Below are 19990 nucleotides of genomic sequence, written 5' to 3'. Positions count from 1 at the left end.
AGAGCCAAAGCTTGGGCTTGGTTGACCATGAGCAGCTTTGGCACTGAATCCCTTTCAATATATTTTAAACAGGACAAGGTGCTGAAGGTTGCAGCGGATCTGAAAAAATAAATTGCCTGCTAAGCACTTTCATTCGCTACATTAGACAGCAGTCATCTGTGAAGTGCTTTCAGACTTTGCCACATGAAAAGCGTTGTGGCAAAGGATTATTTTTAATGTATTGTGCAACATCCACGCCTAATAATCCCTCCAAAAAAACAAAAGATAATAAATTAGTCATCTTCAATCCACGACTATTTGTGGGACACTGCTGTGCGCAATTGGCTGCCGTGTTTCGTCCACAAATATACAGTCAATTCACTTTACAGCATATTCTGTGAAGCGCTTTGAGACGTCTAGAAGACGTGAAAAGCTCTATATCAAATGCAAGGATTATTATTATTATAACATCACTTCATACTTTATGCAAGGACATGAGTTTTAGTCTCAGTTTCTGGCTTGAGTGGTAATTCCTGTCTAGTCAAGTGCAACCTTATGATGAGTGTCTGGGTTTGATAGCAAGGGCTGATATTGATGCTTGCATTTCATATAGCAACTATAATATCACTCTACTATTGTGGAGTGTATTTGTAGGTGAAGCACAGCCAATTTGCATGCAGCAATGTCCTACAATCGGCCATGAAGTGAACAAACATTTTTCTTTGGGGGTGGGGGGGGGGGGGGGGGGGGGATTGTTAAGTCGGATACTGGGAGAAACTTCCTTCTCTATTTGAATAGTATGAATTGAATAGACCCCACCCTTCAGAACTCCATCCCACAGTCCCTTCGCCTTGTTCCCTCCCTTGCCTCCTTCAAGACTCAACTCAAGAGCCTCGTCTTCATCTGCACCTTAGGTCATCCTCCTACCCCTACCCTTCTTGTCCTCCACCCCTTCTGATACCAACCCCCAGCTTGGGTCCAAATCCCTGACTGTCCAGTGCCTTGGGACATCCTAATATGAAAGGTGCTATAGAATTGTAATTTGTTGTTGTATCATAGGATCTTTAACATACACCTAAACAGGCTAAGTTGATGTATCATCCCAAAGCCAGAAAATCTAAACATTCACACAAAAATCCTCAAATTCCAGGAAGATCAAGCAAGAAACATTTAATAAAATACAGGACCAAACACAAAAAATGCTCAGACTGGGTGCATGAAACAAACACTTCAATATGTAATTCCCATGTGTTGGTGGGATGCATGGAATACTCAGTTTGGTTTGAAATACTCTTAAGCATGATGATAGGTTTCTGCATGTGTCAAAACACATATCAAGATATACTCCCTACCCTTCCATCCAGGTCCTCTCCGTTACCCTGTCTTCCCCACAGTCAGACAAGGGAGGATCGGTCGGCAGTCTCACCACTCACCCCTAACCTGGTGCCTACTCTTGTGTGAAACAAAGCCTCTGCTGCACACAGGAGTAGAGCACGGACCAGCCTGTACAATGTAGCAAACCTACCCCCTTCCCCAATCCATGTTCTCCCTGTCTCTCAAGAAGTTAAACGTCGGTGACCCATATCAATCTGTCAAAAAAATGGCATTTGCAAATTTTTTTTGAAAAAATGATCAGCATATCTACCATGAATTTTGTGAAAGGTTACGTAACGGCAAAGCAAAAATTCTCATCCAAACCCTGTTTGAGCGACTGCCCTCAGCACTTGGAGGAATCACTGTGAGACATGTACTGGTAGACAGTTTCCCTGAAGTGCCGGTCCCTGCTGAGCTTCCGTGCCCTCTCTTTCAGCTCCTCAATGTTCTCTTCATCATCAACCGAGGGAGACATGATGAACGAGCAGGAGTGGGTCACTGAAAGAGATTTCCACACAATCAATCAGGCAATTCAGTGTGATTTAATAAAACCTGCAGTTGATACAGCACCATACAATACAAATTTACACCTATATAGCAACTTTCACGTCCAGAAGACATCCTAAGCTGCTTAACTATCCTGGCTCAGCATCCGAGCTGGGGGTGGGAGCCGAGGGAAAGGATGACCAGAACCGAGGTCGAAGAGATAGGTCTTGAGATGAGCCTTGAACCAGTCGGGTGAGGGAGTGATGAGTGAGGGATGCAGTCTTAACATATAGAAAGAGAGATCGCAAAACACATTACTTTGAAGTGTAGTGACTGCTGTATCTAGGGCAATAGAACCATAGAAATTTATAGCACACAACAGCACCATTCACCTGACAATTGATCCAGTCCTATTTACTTGCCTTTTCCCCATACCCCTGCAAATAGTTCCTTTTTAAATTTTCTGTCTATTTATCCTGATCTCCCAATCCACCACACAAAGGGAGAAGAATGGTGAAAGCCAATAGATGGCGTTTCAGGTTAATGCCTTCCCAAAGCACTGGAACAGCACAATGTCAGAGGTCAACACCAACAATTCCCTCTAAAGGAGGAACAAAACGGGGAAGCACAAACTATGTAAGTGCGGAACAACGGAAAAAGAAAGCCATTGCATTTTTACATCGCAAAGTAATTACCGTTACGTGTAGTGACTATTTTTTATGCAAACTCAGCAACTGGTTTACACACAGCAAGATCCCATAAACAGACACACGTTGAATGACCAATTTATTTGGAGGATTATTGGCCGGTCCACTAAATAGGCAGACAGTGTCTCAATTTAATTTCTCATCCGAAAGACAAAGCTTCTGACAATGCAGAGCTGCCCCGAGAACTGCACTAGCGGGTCAGCCTGCATTATGAGTTCCAGTCCAAATGTGGGACTTGAACCACACTTCTGTCCCAGTGGTGAGAGTGTTACTAACTGAGCATGCAATTTGGTTAGAGGTGATAATATCTGCCACTGATCAAGATGTAAAAATGGATCTGCGGTCCTTGCACCTGGGTAACTAAACATTTACAGTGAGGGAAGGTTTTATACTCATTCGCTCTATAAGCAGAAGCACCACTGCTCCGTGCACGTAGCGAGGTTTGCAATCTGCAGCACTGCTACAGATCATGAATGTCACTCTCAACATCTCAGTTCCTCCATCAGATGAAGGGGTCAGATGTTTTAATACAGTGGCTGAGGCTGAACAGGTCACTGCAAGGCAGGACTGGCTCAGACTACCATCTAGTGGTGGTCGCCAGGTGTACACGTTGAAGGGTAATAATAATAATAATCCTTGCATTTGATACATCATTGAGACATCTCCAAGAGCTTCACAGAATATACTGTAAAGTGAATTGACTGTGTATTTTGTGGGCAAAACAAGGCAGCCAATTACTCACAGCAATGTCTCACAATCGCTCATGGATCGGGTGACCAAATTATTATTTTGAAGGGATTATTACTTCCGTAAAAGCGATTTGCCAATCAACTAACAAACAGGTTCCTACTTCCTACTAGGTAAACAGAGGTGTGCGGAGTAAGGAAACTTGTGTAAGGTTTAGCCCTGCGCAGAATCAAGCCCAGGTCCTCTCGCTTGGAAGATGCGTCCTCTAATCAATACAATATAGGACTCCAGGGATGGATTTACAATGCTGGGGTGACAGAATTCATAAATACTGAATTCCGAGGCTAACCAGATGTTCGTCACGCCAAGCCAGGGGTATGCTGTGCAACTGGTAAACCTTTGCATTTAAACAGTCTCTGCCTCTTATGCATTACTTACTGAATGTGTTCCAGGCAGCAATGGATTTCCTTCGATGGAATCTACAGCTCTTTATCCGTCGTGCCGCTGTTTTGTGCACATACACAGAATTCTTCATGATAACAGGCAGATTGGCATCGATCTCTGCATTCCTAATACATTCCTCAAAGAATTCTGCAGAACACAAACAATAAATAACAATAATCCATTGCAGTTGGTAAATATGTCAAAGCACTTCATTTTATTGTGAAGTGTAGTGACTGTATTTGGGTGAATCAGATAAACTTACTCATAGAGGTTTTAAGTATTAATTATGATTTTTTTAAGACAGCATTAGTAGAGAGATGTCTTTCATTAGTGAGGTTTGAATGCACAATTTTCTGTCTCTGAGGTGAGAGGTCTACCAACTGATGCAGGCTGACATCTCTACATTGTGGCTGCCCCTCAGTGGACTGTGAGCTGTGTTCCACATGTTCGGATGGCGCCTTTGTCTTTTGTGCCGGGGCCACTCACTTCTCAGTTGCCCCACGTCCCCTTTCATTCTCTCGTTGCGTTCCAGGGTGCGCTCATCCGAGTTCAGCCCCAGCTCCAGCCGCTGCAAGGCTCCCTCTGCCTCCTTTAGTCGTCGTTCCAGCTCAACCCGGGACTTCATTTCCTCCTGACAGAAACACAGAATCAAACTGGAAATAAAGCAGAGAAAAAAAACCTGCTAGACAAGTTAGCTTGCCTATTGCTGCCATGTTTTTGCAAAAGTAATCCTGAACTTTAAATCTTGAACTCTTGACTTGTTCCGTTTTCATGGATACTACTTTCTCAGATTTCAACCCTAGTGACTTCCTCAATCATGGCTCTCTACGTTTCCAATTGAAAATAGATAGATTCCCAGTTGAATCGACATCCTGCTACGAACCCTTTAGTCCAGTAGCTAACACCGGGAGCTGCTTGTTAGAAACACTTTAACACAACTCAAATGCCAAACAAATATTCTCAGTGTATTTACTGCTGACAGTGTGTTGTTCTTTTTTTCCAATAGTTACTGCTGACGGGAGGAACAAATGCTGTTCCCAGCAGTACAGCAGTGTTTTGTAATCAGAGTTTAACCCCAATCCACAGTGCTGCCTGGCCGATTAATCCAGGGAATAGTTCTCAAAGAGACAGATTTTGCTCGCTGCCAAGACACTGTGGCTGTTTTTAATAATAATAATCCTTGCATTGATATAGCACCTTATCATGCCATAGAAACGTCTCAAAGCACTTCACAGAGTACAGTAAAATGAATTGACTGTATATTTTGTGGGTAAAACACGGCAGCCAATTTCACACAGCAGTGTCCCAAAAACAGTCATGGGTTGAATGACCAAATTACTGCATTATCTATTTATTTTTTGAGGGATTATTATCTATGGAAAGTTATCCACCAACCCGGTTCCTTAGTATAAGGAGTAGAATGGAATAGAAAACTAGAAGGTGTTGAGTCCAGGACACTGAGGAAACTTGCCTAAGCTTTCTCCCTGCCTGGGAATCAAACTCGGGTCCTCTCATTTAAGAAACAGCTTGATGCAGTAATGGATTGGTATTCTGGAAGAATAAGATCAACTAATTTGAAAGACCTGCATCGGAATTTCCCCTGTGATCTTGAAGGATTGGGTGTTAATGCACAAGCTCCTGCTCCACTGCCTGTGCATTCAACCACATTAAATTCCATACCCCCAGCACAACAGTCCTTGCAAAGCTCCAAATCACAGAACAGATCGATTTCAAGATCCTCTCACTCGTCTACAAATCTCTTCTTGCCCTGGCACCTCCCTACCTTTCCGATCTGCTTTCTCCCCACTTCATTACCCACCACCTCCACTCAGCTGGCTCTGGCCTCCTGCTTGTCCCTTGTCCCCTCCCTCCGCTGCACCAAATGCTTCAGAAGGTCAACGGGGGACACGGCAAGGTCACCCAGTGCAATTCAGGAAAGTATTCCCAGAAATGTGCTTTGGTGCTTTGTTAATTGTTCCCTCAATCCCACTGTCTTGCCTACTCATTCCCCATCTTCAAGTCGCACCTGAAGACCTCCCTCTTCAACCGGGCTTATGGTCACCTACCCGGGCAGACTCTGCCACTGTCAAGAGTTCTGAGACTACCCTGCGTGAGGGGCACTATATAAATGCAAGTTGCTGCTGTTGTTACTACAGGAGAGAGTGACTCAGGCTAGAATATGGATCCACAGCCCTGGTTCACCTCTCCCCCTCTCTACATCACTCTCTTCATATGCGTGATGTGCTGCTCCCTCTCCCAAACCTTTTATATTGTTTCTCTTCCAACACCCGATAATAGTGCCTGAACCTGCCGATTTCAAACATTACACTAAAATATTCCTTTGATTATTAAATAATCCTTTAGTAATTTGACAGAACCACAGAAATTCTGTCATCATGTCTGTGCTGGCTCTTTTAAGAGCAAAAAGCAAAATACTGCAGCTGCTGGAAATCTAAAAAAATAGAAATCACTGGGAACACTCAGTAGGTCAGGCAACATCCATGGAGAAAGGAAACTGACTGACCTGTTGAGGGTTCCCAGCGACTTCTGTTTTTGTTTTCTTTTAAGAGCAATCCTTTCATTTACTTCCCCTTTCCCTATATCCCCAAAGTAGCTTTACTGTTTTTAGATATTTGTCTAGCTACCTGCTCAGAAGGATGTCTCAAAGCTCGCAGGATGTAATGTAAAATGCAGAGACTGTGTACTTTGTGAGCCAATTTTCACACAGCAATGTCTCATTGACAGCTGTGAGGCTTTGCGAATCAGGGTCCAATGAGCAATATCAAACAATCCTGGGATCATGATGATGGGTTTCCTCATGTGTCAGACACTGGCTGATTAATACAGATACGCACGGACCCCCCCCATGGTGCCATATGTACCGATTGCTTCAGGCTCATTAGTACAATCAATAACTCGGTCTGTTTACCCTCAGTTCAGTCTCCGTCTTCTCCTTCTCAGCTGTCAGCTCGGTGAGTGAGATCTGGAGCTCCTGGGACTGATTGGAGTAAAACTCCCGCTCCTCCTGCAAGGCTCGTGATCTTTGTTCATTCTCCTTCAACCTGCCGGGAAAAAGAAACCAGTAAAGCCCACATTAATGCTGACAGTTCATAGATAAGTTGCATCTAAAATATGCCTCGCCGTTTACTTTCCTGGAGGTTTTGTGTGGCGCAGATGCACTGGACAGCAGCAAAACAGCTAGAGCAACTGCAGTGTACTGGTCAGAGCACTCGCCTCGCAAGCGAGAGGACCCAGGTTCGATTCCCGGGAGGGGTGAAACCTTAGGCAAGTTTCCTTACTCCACATGCCTGTTTACTTAGCATAAATTGGAACCCAGTTATTAGTCAATTGGCGGATCACTTTCCAGGGGTAATATTCTCTAAAAAAAAATTGATCTCTCATTCCATAAGTGTTTGTGGGTCACTACTGTGCACAATTGGCTGCCACGTTTTACCCACAAAATTCAGTTTCTCCACTTTACAGTATATCCTGTAAAGCACTTTGAAACAATTCAACTATGCGATAAGACCCTAGATCAAATGCAAGTATTATTGTTATAAAAACAGCACACGGTATCACTGAGATCACAATACTGTATCCTGTGAAGTGCTTTCGAGTAATGCCATGGGATCTCAATGACATGACAAGATGCAATATCAAATGCAAGGATTATTATTATTTATCTCCAACATCTGCATCGGATTTCTAGATGGATTCTGGCATCAGATTTCTAGCTCACGGATCATAGCTTTTGAAAGCTGGTAAACAGAATATAATTTTTTGTAAAAAAAAACAAGGACCCACTAAGCTGCGGTCAAAAGCAGCAATTGTGAGCTGCAAGGTTCAGGGCCTCGTTTCTCTCCTTCCCCCAACCCTCCTCACACCTTTCTTCGACAAGAGTTTTCTCTCCCTTGAGCTCCTTCATCTTCTCCTCGATCTGCTGGAGAACATTCTGGAAGGTGTCACTGGTCTCCGATAGCTGCTGGGCCTGCTGTTCGCTCTGCTGCAGCACCTCTAAGGTCTTCTGCTTCTCCTGCGACAGGGACTGAGGGGGAAGACACACAACAACTATCACCATGTGGCAGCTTCCACATACCTGGGGCTTGGCCTCCAGCTTGCTGGAACACTTACACCAGCCTGGCTCAGGTGGTTGCACTCTCGCCTCAGAGTCGGAAGCTCAAGCCCCACATCAGAACCTCGAACACATACTCCAGTGGAGTGCTCATGAAACCTTGCATTGTTGTTGAAGGTGCCGTCTTTCAGATGAGACATTAAAACGAGATCCCGTCTGCCTGTTCTGCTGGACGTTAAAGATCCCGTGGCATTACTTGAAGGGAGTTTCTCTCTCCTAGTGTCCTGGCCAACAAATAAATTCCTACAAATAAAATTGGTCACTCACGCCACGGCTGTTCGTGGGACATTGCTGTGTGCAAATTAGCTGCTATGTTTGCTCCAAATGTACAGTCGCTACACTTTATAGAAAAGCCTGTGAAGCGCTTTGGGACATTTGGATGACATAATAAGGCACTATAACAAATAAAATTATTATACAATTCCATTCAGGGTCCCTCCCCGATTGCAGGAGCTAATTTTGTGATTCAGCACATTAACCGCAGGCACAAACCCAGACCCCCGTCTCGTCATCCTTTGCACCCCCACACCCCATTTCACTCGCTGACCTCCAGGTTACGTTGAAGAGAGTCGGTCAGTCGATGTAGTTCTTTCTTTTCTTCCTCAACTCCAGTCAGTGATCTGACAGTAAGCTCCAGCTCCCTGAAATAAACGCAAGACAATGTAATGCTAAATCATCAGGTTTGTTAAGTGGCAAGGTGTAGCATCTCGGTCTCGGTCAAACCCCCACATCAGGTCAGTGATCTTATAATCTAGGACAAGGTGGTACAACAAGCATCTGTGGGCCAGGGGATGATATTATTCTGGCCTGCGAACCATTCCTAACTTTATTCTCTGATGAGCAAATACCGGTGACATGCAGGCCCCGAGCCAATCAGGAGAAAATTACCAGGCTCAGCCTAGCAATGGGACTGGTCCATTTTGCTTATGTGGCCCACTGACATTTCTCAAATCCAGCTTTCCATCGTCTGTCCAGCACCTTGGGATGTCCTCCTGACATGAAAGGCACTATACTAATGCAATCTGTTGCTCGAACTTTACTTTCGACCACATTACACAGTTTATAGTATATCCTTTGGGACATACTCCCGACATGAAAGGAGACGTACAAAACCTAAGGATCATTATTATAAAGTGAGGTCAAGATGATGTCCGTGCTGAAAATCTGCTCTTCCTCTTATAGGATATGCTGTACCCAATGCTCATCCCCGCTTTACCCCTCGCCAACATACATAGCTATCAAAGATTGATTACTTTGCCCCATTACCTCTTGATCTGTTCTTGCTCCAGCCTTAAATCTTGAACTATTTCCTCAATCTTCATCTTCTCAGCCTCAAGTTCTTGATTTAACCGCTCAAGTTCCTAAAAATGGATCGAAACCAGTCAGACAAGCTAGGACTGGCCACAAGCTATGTCGGTGGTGGGAACAGAAAGCTCCATTAATTCCACCCCACTCCCCCATCTTAGTTTGAACACATAAACTTGCTTAAGCACTGATTAAAAAAGTAAATTTTTCCACCCCCAACCCTTCCAAATACAAGACAACTATGATGGGTTATCTGGGGGGAAATTCCACCTAAATCTAGATTGACTCCATTTCCTTAGCTTTTCAGAGCAACCAGAATTTATCAAATTTATAAACAGTCTAAAATTTCTCCCTATTGAGTCTATCAAAACCTCTCATGCTTTTCTCTCTCTATCAGGTTACCCCCTCATCCTGCTTTGTTTCCAGTGGAAAAAATCCCAGTTCCTCCGGTCTCCATTCGAAGGCTAAAACTCTCGTCCCCGGCTTCCTTTGTAAGGGAGGAACACATGAAAGTAAGAGTATAATTTTGTGTCAAGCAAACAGCCAGCAGCCATTCTCCGGTCCCTTGTGAGTCAGTGTGATCATCAGAGAGAGAAAGAGAAAAAAACACAGATGACATTGCCAAAGGGCTGGCACATCACACATCGCTGCATGAGCACTCTGCATCACTGGAACTCTTATCGACTTCACCCACCTCCCTCTGCTCTCGCTGAAGGCAAAGTTCCTCTGTTTCCTCCATCAGCTTGTCTGAAAAGCACATCCAAACACAGCATGTTAGTTATCAATAGAAACCTGCTCACACAGAGGCCACTCAAGCATATTACTGCGGGAGTTAAGTGTGAAAAGCAAGCAACACTATGCAAAGGGCTGACAAAGCATTGTTCAATAAACGTCCTCAATACATAAAGACTTTTTTGACTAACGCTCAAAAAGTCAAGGACAACAACAACCCATCTACCGCTGCATCAATCACAATGAGATCTTGACAGCCTAGAAGCACTTGGAGGTGGGTATTTCAAACAATTAAAACCTACTGTTAAAACTCTCCATGGTCTTGCTCCTCCCTACCTCTGCAATCTAGTAAAACTTTACCAACCTGCCCACTCCCTCCTCTTGCTGGGCACTGGCCTGCTCCATGTTCCCCACCCTTCCTTCAGCCTTTCTGCCCCCATCGTCTGGAACTCAATGCCGGAGAACATCCACCCCTAACCCCTTGCCTCCTTCAAGGCCCATCTTAAGCCCTTCCTCTTTGACCGAGCCTTTGTTTATCCTCCCACCCCCATTGCCCTCAACCCCTCTCTGGATCCCAACCTCCAGCTCGGAAAGCAAACCGCCCAATGTAAAGGCCACTGTATAAATGCAATGTTTTGTTTTTGTCGTTGCTGTTATTCCCAGTTGGATAAGCGCTATGTCAACCACCCGTCGCACGGAAAGCTCTGGGGTGTCAATGGACCATCTTTGGGCGAGGAACTAGTTAAAAACCAAGAGGTCGAAAAAACTCTCACAAAGCAAATAGCCAGAGAAGAAATGGTAAACCCTGTAAGGTGACCACAGAGGCTGCCTGGCCTCATGCCTGATGCTCTGCTAAGCATTTTATATAAGAGGTAAGCTGTACAGGCATCAATCACTTCGTGCACTGCACTCTATTCAATTGCTTTCAGCTCAAAAAGTGGTGGGGGGTGGGGGGAAACTGAACACGAGATGTTTCTACAGCGATCCCCACATAAGACTGGTTAATGTGCTACAGCACATCCCATAGTCAAAAGGAAAACAAAACAGACAACGAGGAGGGCAGAGAATCCTCCCACTCAGCTTTGCAACCCAAAGTCCTAACGGGTAGGGTGGTCCTAGCTAGTCAAGCAGCCGGAAAGCTTGCCAGACAGCAATATTAATGGCAAGCTATGTGGTTTTAGCTGGTTAGACTCCAGTAGTGCCCTAATGCCCACTCTGCGGTCCCCAAGCCTTAGGTCTTGTCAAGCTGCACCTAATACTTTACGGAATTAGGTAAACAGGATGCATCCCGCCAGGATGAGAGTGCACATTCCATTCCAATAATCTATCTCTGGGATTTCCACGTGTAGGTGGATGCATGGAATTCTCAGTTTGGTTTGGAGACACACTTGAGCACGGTGATGGATTTCCGCATGTGTCAGACATCCAGCTGACCAAGAAAGAAAGTTTTGTTTCCCAGCCGCGCTAAGGCCTGGGACCTGCTGACCCAAGTACTCCTGCTTCTCCTTAGCAAGCTGCAGTCCTTGTGCCTCCAGGCTCCCGATCATGGCTTCTCCCAACTGTGCGTTCTTCCACGTTCTGTTGAGGATTGAACAAATTAAACGTCAGCGATCCCCATATTGGTTCAGAACAAATAACCAGGAGAGGCTCCCACCTAAAACAGACAGTCAACACCCTCAGATCAGATAAGCACTCTGAGATGCGAACCGGCGTGAAGGGAAGCGATACAAGTGCACCTTGTTGTTGTTTTTGTTGTACTGAGGTGCTGAAGTCTTAGATTACTCGCACCACTTTGCAAAGCCTACACAGAGACCAATGTCTTGCAATGTCCGAGTGAGTGAGATAAGCGATTTAGTGCTGGACAATGTGCAGCTGCGATTTCTCTTGCACCCCTGCAATCTCTCCGCATGTCCCCACTCACACACGCACATTCTTCTGACTCTTTTCCCTGCAGCTCACTGACCATCTCTCATTCAGCAATCCTGGCATCTGGCTTTGTCCGTGCCTTAGCACACAGCAAAGATCCCAGCAATCCCAGTTACTTACACCTTTCCTGATTCGTGCAGCGTCTCCAGCCATTGTTCTTGTTCCGTTTCGGATTCCGCAGCCAATAAAATATTCCCCTAAAACAGACAGATAAGACCCTCAAGTCAGATCAACTCTTATAATAAATAATAATCTTTGCATTTTATTATAGTGCCTTGTCAGTGCGACATCTCAAAGCACTTCACAGAATATACTGTAAAGTGGATTGTCTGTGTATTTTGTGGGCAAAATGCAGGAGCCAATTGCAGCACAATCAGTCGTGGATTGAATGACCAAATTATTAGTTTTTTCTTTGAAGGGATCGTTGCGCCAGCTTTGGAGGCAAGTGCTCTAATCACTTTGCTACAGCACTCCACTCTAATGGTGAAAAGCCATCCATTTCCAGTTAAATCAATAAGGAATTGACACAGTCAGCAACAAACTGACCTCACTAGAAATGATACCCCACCCCCCCACTCACTCCTGCTTAACTGTTTGGTTAAATTCCTAATCTTGGTGGGGGGGTGCTTTGAGGTGAGTCAAGGTGACTCCTCTCTCTGTTCCTGGTAGTGACCATCTGTTGGGCAGATTAGAGATTATTGTGTGGGGACAGACTCAGGTCCTGGACACTGCGCTTAGCACATCATCTTAATCGGACTGTGGACCTTGACAAGAGGTCAGTGAGAGATAATGATGAAGAGAGAGTGCGTTGGTTTCCCTCTGACCCCGAATCTCTAACATGTCCAGCCCAGAACTTACGTGAAAATCTTCGTGGGAAATCTTCATCACGAACTGCATGTTGGGTTCTTCTTTGGCTTCCACGATGCACCCACCCAGTGGTATCACCCCCTGCAGAAGCCAGCAGAACATTGTTTTGTGGTCAAGAAACTTCAGCCCCTCTTTTGTTTTATTCTCACTGGCGTTTCAAGATCATGTGTGCTGCGAGAAATGGTGGGTCCCGAGACCCTCACTTAACTCTCTGCAACTTAAGAGCACCCAAGGTAATATCTCAAAGAGGTGGGGATGGGAAAGAGAAAAGGTGAGCTCGAGGGGAGTTGGAAAACAAAATGATCTGTGGAACAGCTGACAAAATCAACCATTATTCCTCCTTTCAGTTCCTGCTTTCCATTAGCAAAAAGAGAAGCAATCGTGGTTTCTCAAACTGACCGATCTATACAAAGTAGCCCCACTACCAAGAAAAATGATACGCCATGGTGCAGGAGAGCAAAATATTGGGCAGGTTCTGCTTGTGTGTATAGAATTCAATGTAATGCAATTAACATGAAACATTATCCAAGCTTGTTTCACCCCTTTCATGTTGAAGAGACTTTTGCCTTCCTCTTTTGAAGGTTCCTATATAGGTCTAGAGATCCATCTCATACCTCAACTCAAGTGGCCATTCATCATGCATTATAGTATAGCAATAATCCTTAAATTTGATATAGCAAAAAGAGAAGCAATCGTGGTTTCTCAAACTGACCGATCTATACAAAGTAGCCCCACTACCAAGAAAAATGATACGCCATTCAGAGCGTTGAGATGTATCAAATCTGCTCCAATCATTGATGTCTGAAGACTTTGTTTGATTCCAGTCTCGCAGGACAGTTGGTAAGTTCCATTCTCAAACTAAGTCACGCAGACCAGGTAGCGTAGTGCCTGGTTTGAGCCTTTCCCTGTGCTGAGTTAGTTAATCTCAGTGGTAGCGTTGTTATAATTGACCTCAACTTGTGCGTGTGCAAGTGCGTAGATGTCGAGTACAGGCAGGATGGAGCTCGGGTGTGCTGCCTTCCATATTGCCTGGGGACACGTCTGCATTCGCAAATGAAGAATGGCTATACAGGTGAGTTATCAGATACCCCAACCTTCAGCACACAGTGTGAGAAGGTACCTTGATTTTCAACAAACGAAAGTAAATGTGCAGATGAATTGCCACTAACTGGCAGCTTTTGGGACCCTTAAGATGAAACAACTTGATCTAGTTCAGTGAATCGTAAGGGACGATAATAATAGTACTTTTATACAGCGCCTTTCATGTAGGGAGGACATCTCAAAGACTCATGGAAGTTACTGTAAAGTGTAGCGACTGTATTTTGCAGGCGAACTGACCTTCGGGTGAATGTTGAAGTATCTGTCATTCTCAAAGTTCTTTCTTTCATTTTCCGCATAATAAAGCAAAAAGCTATCTTTGATGATGAAAAACCTGCAAAGAACACAAGGAGAGTCATGCATTACGGCACGCATCAGTTGTGTGCACGTACAAGTGTATTGCGTCAGGATCACAGCCTTTTCTCAATCATTCTCATTCCCCTCTCTGTCTTTTCTCCATAATTTGGTTCCATTCACTTGGAATTAGCTTTCCGGAGGCAATACCACCCAAAAAAATTAAATAAATTTCACTCCATTTTTGAGGGCTCAGCCTAATGGACACATGCGGAAATCCATCAGTGTGCTTAAAACTATTCAAACCACGACAAGCAGTGATAAGGCCTTATCAAATGCAAGGATTATTATTAGAATTTCTTTCTGATCTTGTTGCTTTTAGTACTCCGTGGTGACTGAGGGAGACTAACCTGTTAGAAAGCAGATGTGCTCTGCTCCCGTCTGTGTGAGCAAAGGACCTGAAGGTTCTCTCCCACTTTCCCTTTCCAGGATGGGATAGTCCCCTTCCCTTGTTTGCTCTAGGATTTGAAGTCCAAGCACCTAGCATGCTGTAGCATGGAACATTTTCTTTAGAAGAGGGGGAAAAGAATAACAATTCTTGCATTTGATATAGGGTCTTATCATGTCAAGATGACACAAAGCCCTTCAAAGGATATACTGCAAAGTCTGTGTATTTTGGGGTTAAATGTGGCAGCCAGTTTGCACACAGCAATTTCCCACAAACAGCCATGGAATGGAGTGATCAAATTTTATTTGGGAGATCGTGAGAGAAACTCCCTTCTCTTTTCAAATAGAGCCATGGGACATAACACCAATTACTGTCATGATCCTACGTTCCGAGACTTCACCACTTGTCTAAGTTCACACATAAAGAATGGCCAATTGTGCAAGGATATCTAAAGGACATCCAGCAACCAGGGAGTCGTTTCCCCAGAATGAGTCAGCACTTTTAGGAAACATTGGAGAAAATGAAGTGAGACAGACCTCTCAAACATATTAAAACATTGTATTCCTCTTTAGAAGCCTTTAATGATTACTTTGTAAACAACACAGCATCCATTCTTATGCTACAACTATGACTAATAATAATAATTCTTGCATTTGATAAGTTGCTATATCAAATGCAAGGATTATTATTCGATATACAACAACAACTTGGATTTATATAGTGCCCTCCACACCGGACGGCTTCTCAGAGCGCTTCACAATATAGCGCCTTATCACGTCTCGTTGAGACATTTCAAAATGCTTCACAGGATATACTGTAAAATGCAGTAACTGTGAATTTGGGGGGAGAAATGTGGCAGCCGGTTTGTGCATAGCAATGTCCCACAAACAGCCATGGAGTGAAGAGTGTCCAATTTTATTTCAGGGATTTGTTGGCCAGGATCTTTAACATCCACCTGAGCAGGCAGACAGGACTTTGGTTTAAAATCTCATTCGTGGAACCGCGCCTCCAACGATGCAAGTCCCGATGTGGGGTTTGAACCAACAACCTTCTGACTCGGAGGCAAGAATGCTACCACGGAGCCAGACTGGCACACAAATCACAATCAGGAACACCGTTCCCCACCCGGAGTTTAACGAACAATCGTCCCATTGTTTGCAGAAATATTCATGAAGGTGACAGACGTTTGCTCCAACCCAAGTGCAAAGCGCAGACAGGTGGACATGATCCAGAGAAAATGGGGATAAACTTTGTAATAATAATATAAAGATGATATTTCTTGCATCTGAGATGTCTCAATATATTGTAAATTAATTGAACTGTAAAGTGAATTGATCCCATGGCAATTGCGCACAGTAGTGTCCCACAAACAGCTATGGACCATTATTTTTGGTGTGGGCTTTGTATGAAGTCTCCACTCAATTGCACGGATTCGGACGATGCAAACAAAAAAAAACGATGGCAAAAACCGCGTGATTTACCTGCCGGAGGCAGAAAGACAGTTTCACTCACCTCTTTGACCACTTTGCAGATTGCCTCCCGAAGGGTCGCTTCCACAAGACCCCGTGTAATTGCACTTTAGTGCTTATGTCCAGCTCATCTGCATCTCCCTGCTCTATCTTGGAGGGCGAGACTGGGGGGGGTTTGGAACTGAACATGTGGGACTTGGGAGGATCGATCAGAAATTTCCCTCAGGGAGGGGAGAAGGACAAGACCCCCCTCGTTGCCTTGCAACAAAGCCTGAGAGATGGAGCGAGATACAGAGACAGACAGACACACACACACAGTGAGATACACACACACAGTCACAGAGAGCGACACATACAGTCTCACACACACACACACACACAGAGTGAGAGATACCCAGTAACAGAGAGCGACACATACAGTCACACACACACACCCAGTGTGAGATATATATACACACACAGTGAGATATATATACACACACACACAGTGTGAGATATATATACACACACACACCCAGTGAGATATATATACACACACACACCCAGTGTGAGATATATATACACACACACCCAGTGTGAGATATATATATACACACACCCCCAGTGAGATATTATACACACACACACAGAATTACAGAGAGCTACACACACACAGACAGAGAGAGAGAGAGAGTCACAGAGAGCAACACAGACAGACAGAGTCACAGAGATTAGGAGAGATGTTGTCCCACCTTGAAATTGACGCACTGACTGCCTGACTCTGGGTTCCTGGTTACCGTGTCTAACACAAGCTCTCAGCGAGTTTCCTCACTGTTCTCTTTATTTCCTGTTAGCACTTTGCCTCTGGGTTTTTTTTTTAAAAACTGGTTTGTTGCCATCTATTATTTGCAAGCAGAACTTCATGATTTCGAGTGGTTGTTTTTTTTTTGGGGGGGGCATGGTTGCAATAAAGGTTTCTGCAGTGTAGTGCATGCATCAATAAAACAGAGCAGGCAGACAGTAGGGGGGAGGGGGGGGGAGGAAATGTGTCAGTTTTAGAGCTTTTACTTCATAGGATATTGTATATTGTGAAATAAATTGACTGAAACGCGGCAGCCCATAGCGCACAGCAGTGTCCCTCAATCAGTCGTGGATTGAGTGACCATATTTTTTTTGGGAGGGTTTACTACTCATGGAAAATCCGCCAATTGACAAACAACCAGATTCTAACAAAAAAATAGAGGGAGAGGAAAAAAAAAGTTCGGATTCTACAACCGCGGGCTGCCCATATTAATAAATCTGATCCTGTTGCAAATGCAACTTTAAAAACTTTTTTTAATATAAGTTCAAAATGAAAACTTTTTCAGCCTTAGAAAGAAATATTTTTTTCCAATCTCCTTGCCCAGACCCGGGGCATAGTCTCTACGCATTCAAGGTTCAAGTTGAATACACTCTTCAGATATTTTAAGAGAGATGTGGAAAGGGTCCGAAACTGATTGCACAGCGCATTGAAAGGCACTATATAAATGTAATTTTATTGTTGTTGTTGATGATGAAATAAGACAGAAATTAAATGTGCATATTTCAAAAACTAATACAAGTCACAATTGGGGCTTAAAAACACCCAGTTATGAATTATTCATGGATGCAATTAAAACACCCGGGAGATTTATGTTTCAAATAATTTTTTTAAATATTAAAAAAAATCCTTGCATTTGGTGTAGCTCCTTTCATGTCACAAAGCGTGTTGCAAATTGTAAATTGGAGTGACTGCGTTTTGTGGGTGAATGGGGCAGCATCTCAAATCATAGTAGTTTCACACTAATTTAAAGCTCAAAGCTTTTTTGTTCAAAAAATACATTTGGTAAATTCCACCATTTTGTCTTAAAATTTATCATCTTGCAGAATTGTGGAAAATTCTTAAATTCATTTGTAATTTGAATTCTGTTCCTTTGATGGAGCTGCGTAAAATAAGCTTCCAAATTAAAACAGGTACTTTCCACAATTCCAAGCAATCTTAAAATTTAAGATAAAATGGCCTTACAGTGGAGTCCCGTAGAGTACTGGTTAGCACCTTCGCCACACAAGCAAGAGGACCTGGGTTTGATTCCCAGTTAGGCAAGTTTCCTTACTCCACCCACCTCGGTTTACCTCTCAGTAAGTAGGAACCCGGTAGTTAGTCAATTGGCAGATCGCTTTCTGGGGGTAATAATACCTTTTTTAAAAAATTGGCAATCGGCAGCTGCATTTCATCCACAAAATACACAGTCAATCCACTTTACAATATATTCTGTGAAGAGCTTTAAGACATTTCAACGACGTGATGAAGCACTATATCAAGTGCAAGGATTATTATCATTACAGGTTAAGATGAGGTGACATTTCGGATTGGACTCTGGACTGGAGTTGAGGTGCTCTAATGCGCCCCCCAGTGGACACCAAGCAGAGTCGCACACAGAACATACAGTCACCGCATTTCATATAACACGTCATCACTTCACAGGATTCACTGCAAAGGACAATGACTGAATTTGAAGACAAATGCAGCAGCGAATTTGCACACAGAAGTGTCCCAAAAACAGCCATGAAGTGAACGACCAATTTATGTGGAAGATCAGGGGCCAAGACACTGGGAGAAACTCCCTTGTATTTTAGAAAAGTGTCATGGGATCCGTAATATCAACCTGAACAGGCAGACAGGCCTCGGTTTAACATCTCATCCAAAGAGCAGAAGCTCAGACAGTGCAAAGCTCCTCCAGTACCCTACTGTCAGCCTGGACAATGATCTTAAAAGTCCCAACGTGAGGCTTTTGACTTAGAGGTGAGAGTGCTACTAACTCAGCCAAGGTGACATCTAAGAACAAGACTTTCCATTGCGTTTCTTGCGAGGCCAGATTTACTATCTACAATGCAGTGTTAAAACAAGGTACCTATATAATCTATTACTTATTCAACTCACTACTCACTAATGCGCTTACCATTAGAAACTTAGTGATTAAAGGATATGGGGAATAGGTAGGCAAAGTGATTAAAGGATCTACCATAATAATATTAATCCTTTAATTTGATCCAGCACTTTATCATGTCATCAAAATATCACAAAGTGCTTCACAGGATTTGACTGTAATTTGTTTTTTGTTTAATGTAATTTGTTTAATTTGCAAAATAGTTGGCATGTAAAAAGATTACATCATTGAACAAAATACAGCATCTGACCCATAACTCGCAGAAAGAACTGGAGAACAAAACACGTGAGCTGTGTGACTCTATAATTTAACACACTGTTCTTTCACTGTGTGACTGGGTTTCAATACAAGCCACATTATTACAATGAAAATCACTTCCTCAACTTACAGTAATGAGTTTGGGAGAATATTAATCTGGATCTCAGTGGACAATAGCCTACAGTACAACACATGATACAGCACCAATTCTTACCAAATGTTAGTCATAGAAATGGACAAGCGTGAAAACAGTAATAAAGCATTGCTGCTGCAGTTTGCTAGTCTAAAGATTCAGCCTCAACACTGTCTTTTACCACATTGGAAAGGGAAAGATTCAAATGGACAGTCTCAGCATCTTACGAGTCTTAAAAGGGCCATTACATCTTTGTATTTTTCTGCAAATTACACAGCTCATTTCTCCAAAGGATATTGAGAATGAAGAAAAAACCCACCTATGCTGTGCTCATCAATTTCCTTGTGCCTCGTGAAGTCCTCACGATGAAACCAGAAGCTATGGGAACACATGGCCAAATTTTGGATTTTATTCTGAGTGTGTGTTCCAGCACCAAGATCCAGATAAGGAATGTTGGCAGAATCACTGAACCTTACCCTGCTGCAAAGAGTGGCAAGCCAACTTATTCACCAATGGTGCATTGAGGGGGAGACCTGGAATATCGATTCCTGGCATTTCTGACAGGATTGTTGGATTTCTGTTTGCTGTTGGACTCACCTGATGATATCAAACATAACATTCACCATTCGAACACTGGGTACTCAGTGCAGTTCTACCACTCCAGAAGTGCAGTATTATGGTTCTATACAGCTCAGGAGGAAGCCTT

At 43.6% G+C, this 19990-nt stretch overlaps 1 protein-coding gene across 1 annotated transcript; it reads right to left on the bottom strand.

Annotated features, from left to right (window-relative positions):
* Window positions 1-1168: 1168 nt before the first annotated feature.
* Window positions 1169-16258, bottom strand: plekhd1 (pleckstrin homology domain containing, family D (with coiled-coil domains) member 1). Its single transcript, XM_007893214.2, has 13 exons — window positions 15992-16258; window positions 13978-14071; window positions 12631-12720; window positions 11893-11969; window positions 11333-11424; window positions 9809-9861; window positions 9076-9170; window positions 8357-8450; window positions 7562-7722; window positions 6607-6739; window positions 4164-4308; window positions 3672-3824; window positions 1169-1851 (listed from the first exon to the last, which is right to left on the bottom strand). The coding sequence occupies exons 1-13, from the start codon at window positions 16135-16137 to the stop codon at window positions 1697-1699; spliced, it is 1488 nt and encodes a 495-aa protein (XP_007891405.1). The 5' UTR covers window positions 16138-16258; the 3' UTR covers window positions 1169-1696.
* Window positions 16259-19990: the final 3732 nt, after the last annotated feature.

The sequence above is a fragment of the Callorhinchus milii genome, unplaced genomic scaffold (assembly GCF_018977255.1).
Source record: "Callorhinchus milii isolate IMCB2004 unplaced genomic scaffold, IMCB_Cmil_1.0 Scaffold9, whole genome shotgun sequence".
In the NCBI taxonomy this organism is placed as follows: domain Eukaryota; kingdom Metazoa; phylum Chordata; class Chondrichthyes; order Chimaeriformes; family Callorhinchidae; genus Callorhinchus; species Callorhinchus milii.
The sequence above is the reverse complement of the archived record's forward strand: the minus strand, read 5'-3'. Positions and strand labels throughout refer to the sequence as shown.